This window comes from Quercus lobata, chromosome 9 (genome assembly GCF_001633185.2).
Source record: "Quercus lobata isolate SW786 chromosome 9, ValleyOak3.0 Primary Assembly, whole genome shotgun sequence".
NCBI classification, from domain to species: domain Eukaryota; kingdom Viridiplantae; phylum Streptophyta; class Magnoliopsida; order Fagales; family Fagaceae; genus Quercus; species Quercus lobata.
In genome coordinates this window covers 13325358-13335572 of record NC_044912.1, presented here as the reverse complement: position 1 = coordinate 13335572, position 10215 = coordinate 13325358, and the positions used below count along the sequence as shown (strand labels likewise).

At 35.2% G+C, this 10215-nt stretch overlaps 1 protein-coding gene across 2 annotated transcripts; it reads left to right on the top strand.

Moving 5' to 3' along the window:
- Window positions 1–688: 688 nt before the first annotated feature.
- Window positions 689–8515, top strand: LOC115960427 (30S ribosomal protein S9, mitochondrial). Of its 2 annotated transcripts, XM_031079327.1 has the most exons (4): window positions 689–1270; window positions 2471–2911; window positions 7761–7841; window positions 8102–8515. In XM_031079327.1, the coding sequence occupies exons 1-4, from the start codon at window positions 757–759 to the stop codon at window positions 8191–8193; spliced, it is 1128 nt and encodes a 375-aa protein (XP_030935187.1). In that variant the 5' UTR covers window positions 689–756; the 3' UTR covers window positions 8194–8515. The 2 variants fall into 2 exon arrangements, with proteins under 2 accessions (XP_030935187.1, XP_030935188.1); XM_031079328.1 differs by lacking the exon at window positions 8102–8515 and having other exon boundaries at window positions 2471–2948.
- Window positions 8516–10215: the final 1700 nt, after the last annotated feature.

The following is a 10215-nucleotide window of genomic DNA, read 5'->3' as shown; positions in this document are numbered from 1 at the left end:
GCATAATTTTAGACTACTAAAATTTGTAATTTACACAATTGATTAATGCAGGGGCGGAGCCAAGGGGGTCAAGGGGGAGTAGTTGCACCCCGGCCTGCCCAAAAAATACCTTTAGTTATTAAATTCCAGGTCACTCATGTTGGAAATATCTTAATAGATAAATATAATATTACGGACAAACTTTTTTTGTTTGTAGGGTTTTTTTTTTTTTTTTTGTATAATTACATTAGATATCACTTAGTATTTAAATGAATAGCTTTTAATTTTTAAAATTGGTCTCAAATATTATATATTCACATAAATTTGTGTAAGTACGTATATCATATATAAATTTTACCCCCCTCAACTCAAATCTTGATTTCGCCACTGGATTAATAATATAGTTATTGATCTTTAATCTTCTAAAATTTTTGCAAGCATGTAAGATATAAGATGTAAATGCAATCTAACGGTAAATTTATCAAAATTCACATTCAATAAAAAGATATTAAATGAAGTCGTAGCTTACAGCTACAACTTTGTAGCCAAACCTTGTTCTAAAAAATATAATGTTATTGGACCATTGAGTTTCCTTTATTCCAAACGGGCCAAGACAGCCCAAGTCCATCTGATTTACCGGCCCAATTTCTACAATTGGACTGTCCCGGACCCTTCTTTCCATTTCTAAAACCCTACCAAAACCAAACGGTCCAAACCTCCCTAAACTCTCTCTCTCTCTCTCTCTCACTCTGTGAACTGTGATTCACCTTCACCACCATGCTCTCTCGTCTCCTTCCTAAACCCTCGCATCTCCGTCGTCTAACCCTAATTTCCCCAAAACCACATTCACATTCCCAAACCCCACAAATCCCGAACCCCAATTTCATTCCCAAATTCTTCTTCTCCTCCAACAACAATGGCAAGGACCCACCTTCATCGACTTCATGGAACCTTTCTCACGAGAGCGACTCGAAATTCGACCAGTTCTTCGCCCAGGACTCTCCGGCCGGAAACGACGACGTGGACTCGTGGCTGAAATCGAGCGAGGCGATCGGAGCGAAGAGCGGCGAGGATGTGGAGAACAGGCCCTGGAACCTTGTGGACGAGGACAAGGACGACGTGTTCGGATTGAAGGAGGAGGAGGTGGGTGTACGGGAGCTCGGCGATACCGCGGGTGAGAGTAGTGTTAGCAGTACTAGTGGTGGTGGTGGTGGTGATGATGTGGAGAGAGAGAAGAGAGCGGCATTGATGCTGGAGAGAGAGAAACAAGAGCTCACTGCTGTACTGAAAGGTACATTGTGTTATTTAGAGCATAATTTTATTTTTGGTTTTTTGGATATTAGTTTTTGCATATGGGTTTCTAAATTAGTATAGCAAAATTAGACTTACTATTCCCAATTTTCAAGAAATGAGGCCACCCCATATAATTGATAATTTTGGATGATGGGTATTTTGGATGCATTTCTATATTTTTAGACCAAAAAAAAGAAAAAGAATGGGATTTCTGTATTATTGGTCTGTGACTAGGAATGGGAATTCTGCATTTATACTTTTCACCAACTATTTTCTCTTGCCAAGTAATTCTTCTTAGGATTTATAATAAAATAAAATAAAAAAGGCTATTTTTATGTAAATACTTGATGGTAGAATTCTTAATGAAGATATTGAACATGGTATATGGGCTTTTTGTCAAGTTTGTAGCGTAGGAAATTTTGATTGGTGAATATGAATGTCATGCTGGTTATTGGAGCCAATGAGAGGAAAAAGTATTTTGTATCAAATAATACCACGTCATCCGTATCAAAATCCAATAAATGAGAGACATGTTCAAAAATAACTACCCACTAACACATGTCTTTCAATTGTTAGTGGGTTAGTCATTTTTTGTTGATATGTCTCACACTTATTGGATTTTGATATCGCTGACATGGTATCATTTGATACCAAATATCTTCTCCAATGAGAGGGTGAGTTGATTAAGTTGAGGGAACGGAAAAAGGTAGGGGAAGACCAAAAATAACAATGATAGAAATAGTAAAAAAAAAAAAAAGTTAATTAAGGAAGTAATAGAGAGTATGGCTTTAGATAGAATGTCAGAAAAGAATACATGTGGTCAACCCTATCTAATATGTTCGGAATCCATTGCAGCCCCAAAATTATAGGAATAAGACTTGGTTGTTTCTGTTGAATTTGAATGTCATGCTCTTTTTATTTTCTTGATTTCCTTGAGATTTTGTTTATGTTATTGAGAATAGTAGCTTAGCCAAGCCAAGCAAAGTGTTGGTTTTGGTTTAGACGTTTAGTAAATTTCCAATACAACTTCAACTTGATTGAGTGAAAACAAGCTTGACTGAAAGTAGTTTGTGTAATTTTGACTTAACTGGTGGTTGTTTACTAGCTTAAACTATCAAGGTGAAATCCATCACTTTTCTCATATCAAGTTTACAAATAAGCAGTGAAATGTGTACTGATTCTGTATTTCTGATTGCAGGTCCAAATCGTGCATTTGGTGATCTTATTGCTGCATCTGGAATCACAGATGAAATGCTGGACAGTTTGATTGCCCTCAAGGACTTAGAAGGGATTGAGGGATTACCTCCTCTAAGTGAAATAGAGGAAATGCGATATGAGAAAAATACAAGAAAATCCTCAAGAGCCGAAATAGAGCGCCAGAAACAGGAGGAAGTTGCCAAAGCAAGAGTGAGACAAGTAGATGAGAAGGGAAGAGCTTATGGAACAGGGAGGAGAAAATGCAGTATAGCCCGTGTCTTTCTTCAACCTGGTGATGGAAAATTCGTAGTTAATGATAAAGAATTTGATGTCTATTTTCCCATGCTTGATCATCGTGCTGCACTCCTGCGACCTTTTTCAGAGACAAAGACTTTGGGCCTTTGGGATGTCAACTGTACTGTGAAAGGAGGTGGTGTCTCAGGTGAGTTAAGTGTTTGTAGCTAAAATTCTGCTAAAAGGTATAAGTTTTTTATTTTGTTGAGTTCAGTTTATGCAAGTTGAAAGTTAGGGAGCACTCTGATATTATCACATGCTTCTTTTTTTCATCCCACTATCTGTTATGACTTAATTTGGGCCAAATTATTCTTTTTGATATGGTATGAATATGCTTCATCTGCAGAATGTATAACAAATGCATGTATATATTTTTATAGCTAATCTTATTTTGCATAAATTAAAATGATTAATAAACCCATATAAATTATGTAATATAGGCTAAGAAGGCTTGTCAATCTTGTAACCTCCCGAGTTTTGGATAGATCTTTCATGGATTCAGGCATAATCCACAGAAGGTTAAAAGTTTCCTAGCTACTGAGCAATGAATGAGGGGACGTTCCACCAGCTCTGTTTTGCACTTACTTGAGTTCTATTCAGCAAAGACATCTTCTACTAACCAAACACCTAGGATTTAGTTCTCTTGTTTCTTTTTTACTTTCCAATTTGAGTATATTGTTACTTTTATTGAATATGTTAGTATAAACCGATATACAATATATATATATATATATATATATTTATAAATGGTAATTAGAGGTGGTAGAAAAATTTTAATGTCTTCCATCACTTATACACAGCAGATCTATATATGTACCTATGAGATCATTTTAGTTTTGAACTTTGAGGTACATGCTTCTTAGTCTGATCATTCATATTTGTACTTCTAAATTTTTGACCAGACCTCCCAATTTGTTCCCTGATTTTCATGTTGTCCTGAAATAGTGGCTTGTGTGTATCCATGGAGGTTAATCTCAGTTCAAAATGGGTTGGGAATCCTTAATTTTGCTAACTATGCAAGCCAAGCTTTGGCCAGATTGGATAAGGCAGTAAGGCTAGTGTGGCTTGAATAGGTTGGGCATATATTTCTAAGTGTACGAAAATTTATTCCATAACAGAGAAAGATGGCTAAAGTACACTGGCTGTTTAGTGGACAGTACCCCCGAAATTACAATAGAATAGATAGAGAATCCAAAATATCCATTAGAGACCAGGATATGCACCGTCTGTAGACATTCAGGCTTCCAGCTAAACAATATCTCAAAGGGGGTTTCTTTTATTAAATGGATGAGGATTGAGATACATTTCTTTTTTTTTTTATTAGTAAGGGAAATTTTATTCAAGAACTTAATAATGAGTCACCTGAGTATACAAGAAGTATTCAGCCGGGGACCAACATAATCAAATACATAAATTACAAGCACCCATCAAATCATAGACTGAAGAAATAGAATGACTTTCTATGATAGACATATAGTCCGATAGAGTTTTAAAGAAGAAAATTTTTAAATCAGTTATAGTCCTTTCAGAATCTTCAAAACACCGGTTGTTTCTCTCCCGCCAAATGCACCACATCAAACAATGAGGGACAGCCATCCAAATAACACCATTATGATGATGACCAAAATTTCCTTGCCAACAAGCAAGGAGCTCGATTACAGTCTTTGGCATTGCCCAATGGATACCAAACAAGGTGGACGCCATAGACCACAACTCATAAACAATAGGACAATGTAGTAAAAGATGGTCTACCGATTCTCCATTACTTTTGCACGTATAACAACAATTTAGAATCAACACTTTCTTCTTACATATGAGGATTGAGATACATGTTTAGTCATTACTCATATTACTAGTTTGTCTTTGGTCTCGACACATAATTTGTTCTTCATTTTGGCCTTTAAACTTATCTACATATGAAAATAGTGCCTTTTACATCAACTCACATCTTTCTGTCAATAGCAATCAGTAGTTGAACTAGTTTTTCCTTCCACATCATTTCTGAGTTTGACCCCACCCCATCCGGCCTTCCCCAAAAAGAAAAAGAAAAAGAAAAGAAGATTGTTCCTATGTTAAGAACCAGTAGTTGTACTGCGCACAAGTTGAATTCTTTTGATTGCTTTGTCTACTTGCACTTTATTAGTGATCACTTAAAATATTAGCTGAGCATAAGCCTAGTTCAAAAATAGCTTTGATGTTAGCCAAGCATACTGAAAGCAGCTTCATTCAGCGCGGCTCATTCTCTCTCTCTCTCTCTGATAGGTAATAAGAGTAGTATTATTGATCATAAAAAAATAAGGAACAAAGGATCCACGATGACGAACACAAAAGGGCAAAGAGTAAAGAAAACAAAAGGACAAAAAATCAAAGGGCTATACTAAGAGAAGCAAGAAACTCCATGCTGGATGAACATTTTGAGGAACCCGAACACCGATACCAATCAAATAGAGTTTGCTGACACAAATCTTTTAAATGATCCAATGATTTTTCCGTATCCTTAAAAAAGCGATGATTCCGCTCTGACCATACAATCCTTATCAAACAACCTAAAACCAAATTCCAAATATCTGATTTATACTTCCCAAGCCAATTTCTCCAACAAAATAGTAAACATGCAACAAAGCCTGGCATGACCCATTGAACTCCATCTCTCTCTCTCTCTCTCTCTCTCTCTCTGGTATCATATATATTTTTTGTCAGTATTTGCTTACCAAACCATTTTTACATTCTCATAAGCTCAGTTTTCCAACTGATTTTGTGTGTTCATTCCTTGAATCTTAGATTATAATTTCTGGGGGAATAGATTGTATTTTCTAATAAAATTTCTTCCAAAAAAAAGTATGTTACACAATCCCTGCTTCCCATTATATTCCTTCCTCTGCCTCAGCATGCTTGGTGTGGCGTTTGTTATTTATTTGACTTTTCTTTTGATTGGTATATACAACTCATACACCTATACATGATTGTACCCATGACCTCACCCTCCATCTCTTTTTTATGTGGAAGGAGATGCTATTTGGTTGAAAGTCGATTGACACTGATTGTTTGTTGATTCTACATCTCTACTTCAGCCATCCAAACTTGCTTCTACCTGGCATTTTCTGTCCCCATATCTTTGCCCTTTTGAGTAGCTGTATTAAGATGATTACCACTGTAAAATATACCTCATTAAGGACTGCTCTGTATTGGTGATTCCTTGGGTATGTTTATACTATCTGTCTCTCAGTTTCTAGCAATTGACTCTCCCTGAAATTAGTCTACTCCAATTGATTAGCATCTATTTTTTTTCATTATCATCTATTTTTTTGATAGGTTATAAGTGTAATATTATTGATAAAAGATAAAGAAAAGAGAATACAAGGTGTTCATGATAATGAGCATAGGAAAAAAAAAAAAAAAAAACAACAACAACAACAACAAAAGGCAAAGAAACAGAGAAATCAAGAGATTATTCTAAGGGAAAAGAGGAACTCTATGATAGAAGAACAATCCGAGGAATCCCAACCCAAAGACCAATCAAAAAGAGTTTGCTGGCACAAATCTTTTAACTAAACCAATGATTTCTTAGTATTCTCAATGGAGCAACGATTTGTTCCATCCAAACGATCCACATTAAACAACCTGAAACCAAATTCAAAATATCTAAATAATGTTTCCCAGGTCAGTGTCTCCAACAAGATAATAAACTCGCTATAGAGCCTGGCATGACCCATTGAATCCCAAAAACCTAAAGCATATGCACCCATAAAGAATGTGCTACATGACAATGAAGAAGGAGATGGTCCACAGATTCCCCATTACAACGGCACATACAACACTGATTCGCCAAAGGGAGACCCCTACTCATGAGATTATCCAAAGTAAGAATCTGACAATGAGCTATTGTTGACATAAAGAAAGCCGCCCTTTTAGGAATCTTTACTTTCCAAATGCCTTTCCAAGGGAAGATGGAGTTAGGAGCATCCCAAAGCTCATGGTAAATGGACCGAGTATCGAACTTACCGCTGCCATTAAGGCACTAATGTAGACTGTCACTTCCAACATCCCTCCTAATATGAAGCCCCCCTGCCTTTTCATATAGAGTGCTGGAATAGGAGGTTGTAATGTGACAGATTATAAGAAACAGTTGTCTTTCCCTTTTCTAAACTGTATGCTAGCAGTGGAATACAAGACGCCAGAAGGAGATGTTTTCATAAGGTTTGTAGATGTATTATAGATTATAAAGGTGATTGAAATTGATAAACTGAATGGGTGCTCCTTGACATCCATTTCATGTTCAGAATATCATTACCTTGTTTCCTTGTCCAGAAAGGGTGCCATCTTTACTGAGGATATTAGTTGGGACTTTTGTCTTAACCTCTCTGGTTTTTTCCTCTACCTATGGTCTTTGGGCCAAATGGCAAGGTGGGGGGAAGTTTCAAGACTTTTGTCTGAGTTGTATTACTACCTGCTGAGAAAAACCTTACATCTTTTTTGAATCCTGGTTTATAGTATTTGCTTTGTTTTTTTTTTTTTTTTTTTGTTCATTAGTGTTCCTTATTATTATGAAAATTTTCCAACCGCTTTTTAGGATTTTTTATTTTTGAAAACCAATGTAAAGAAAGAAGAAATGTCCATATATATGTATCTTCTCAAGAAAATCTAAATTATATTTGTGATTGAGTGGTGGTGATTTAATTTAGACAATCTTGGCTATTTCATCATATTAGCTCTGCCTGCACGTGTTGGAAACATACATGGACTAAGTTATTAGACCTTTTTGATTACTTATTTTTTTGAAAGAGGGGGGGGGGGGGGGGGGTAGTTGTGGTTGAAGTGTATAATTTACAAATAGCTTCTGGGCTTTGGCCTTGTAGTATTAATATTACAGTGGAAGCTGATTCCTTTCCTTTTCTGATTTTTTAATATATGACTATGAGCTCTATATTCTTGTACTATCTATAAACCAGTAACTTAATTGCTGACCTCATGAACTAATAGCCCGAACTTGGTGACAGGTCAAGTCGGAGCTATTCGGTTGGGGATCAGCAGGGCCTTGCAAAATTGGGAACCAGATCTACGTCCCGCACTCAGAGATGGTACAATCTCTAAATACATATTAACTTTTTATATATTCATTTTTTCCTGCCTAGTAAGGCTAATATACCATATATTGTACATCACACCATATTTTGAGGAAATCATAAAAAACTCTTGCTCACTTTACTGGGTAGCTCTTTCAAATATAATTTGTGGCAATGCATCTTTACAAGGCTAGTTCTTGCATTCTGAATCCTGATTGTTAATTTATCATGATCTTATAATTATCAAAAACTAAAACAGCTAATTTGTTTACCAGCTGGTTTCTTGACAAGGGACTCACGTGTGGTGGAAAGGAAAAAGCCGGGCAAAGCTAAAGCAAGAAAGAGCTTTCAATGGGTCAAGCGTTAATTATATGTTTGGATGTGAACTTGCTTTACTGCAGGACCTGTTTTATCTTGAACTTCCATTTTGACACACAACAGTAACTTTTTGAGATGCACTTGTTTGGCCAGGAATCTCTTCTGTAATGTAGCTTGTAATGCAATTGTGCTAGAATTTTAGTGAACAGCCTAAAGAGTAATCTTTTGGGCTTTCCCTTGGGCTCTATCCTCATCTGCAGTTCTTTTGTACCTATTGGCAATGATGAGTTGTTTGACAATATGAAATCACAGATTACGCTTCTAAGAAGTAACAAAACTTGTGACAATTGAGCAAATATTATAAGTGATTAGTCAAAATGTTTCAGCAAAATTATCCACAGTAGATATACCTCAAGCTGCTCTGGGAATTGTTACAACAATGGAGCTTGCCTTTGCTGCCATGTTCGTTGCACTCTTAATCTGGTCCCTATCCAATTACTTATATGCAGGTGAAAAAGTGTACTAGAAAGATCTCTTCCTCTAAATATATTTCTATACTTAAAGATGAGGCTTAATTAATTTGAAACTATATTGGAACAGACAGTTTATAAGCTTTGCTTCAAGGATATAACCTCATTTTATTAAAAGAAACACCTTATGTCATTTGGATGATTCCTTATATCAAACTATTTTTCTCTAGACAAATGGTGTCTTAAATTTTCTCTTATATTCTTAAGCCAACTATTTAAGATGAGTAATCTAGGGATATTAATATATACTACATAAAAGATATAAATTGATGCATCACAAATCATAAAAATATATATATATATATATATATATTTATTTATTTATTATGGTGTTAAAGTGACATATATATTAATTATATTTTTTAAAATATATATATATTTATTTATTATGGTGTTAAAGTGACATATATATTAATTATATTTATTGTTACATCAATTTGAAAATCAATTGGGATTGCCTGGCGGGTAGCAAGCAAAGTTTTGAAGTGTATCATTGAGATTTAGGAATGTTGGAAACATATGTTGGGCATTTCTCTTATTTCCAATGAGTCGAGGGTCTTCAATTTTATGTAAAAGACCATACATTAAATGATTGTTTTCTTAAAATTTTGGATTTTATAAATAAGTCTTCAAATATGGATTTTATATATTAAATGACTGTTCTCTCTCTCATCTTGTTGTAACTCGCTCGAGCTCAACTTTTTTTTTTTGAGAAACAAACACACACACACAAGGGAGAGGGAAAAGGGTTCTAACACAAAAGCACACCATAACTCCACTCAAAAGTCATGGTAACTTTTAAGGGAGGGTGGGGCAAGTTATACTACACACAACACTCTCTCTTAGACTATTCACTTAGTATCCGAGAAATGAAGGGTTTTAATATTTCCATATCTATAAATACACTATAGCATAGTTGGCAATATGGCTTCAGAATATTTTAAGCAAAAATGCATTTCTCTTATTCACCACCACACAAAAAACCCAAAATTTATATCCAGATTGATATCCAGCAAGGGATGCAACGCAATACAATACTGTGAATACCTCCAATTCCCCTAACAAAAATTTTAAACTTTAAAACTCAATCTTTTGGTACCATTTAAAAAAAAACTAGTATTTTTTCACATTTGATACACTTGGACTTTAATCATGAGTTTGATGATGTTGAATTAGTTGAGAGAGCACCCCCTACTGTATTATAAATGATGCATTGATCATTAATGGCACTCTCTTAAAAATTAATTTACGTCAACATTATTGATTGCTATTATGTATGGTAATTAGCTCACTCTAATAAGACTATAAGAGACTCATATGCGCATATTATATTATATGCAAATTACAACATTATCAACTTAAGCAGAATGAGGAGGAGGGGTGATTAATTAATTTATGACTTGGGACTCCTTGTCTTGTCTGGGACATAATTGTCGTCACATTTCCCTTTGCTGTAGGTTCTTTTAAGTTAATAACCTTAATTACCCGTTAGGAAGTCAAAGTACGAAAAATAGTGCTCTGCAAACCAAATAGACAAACCT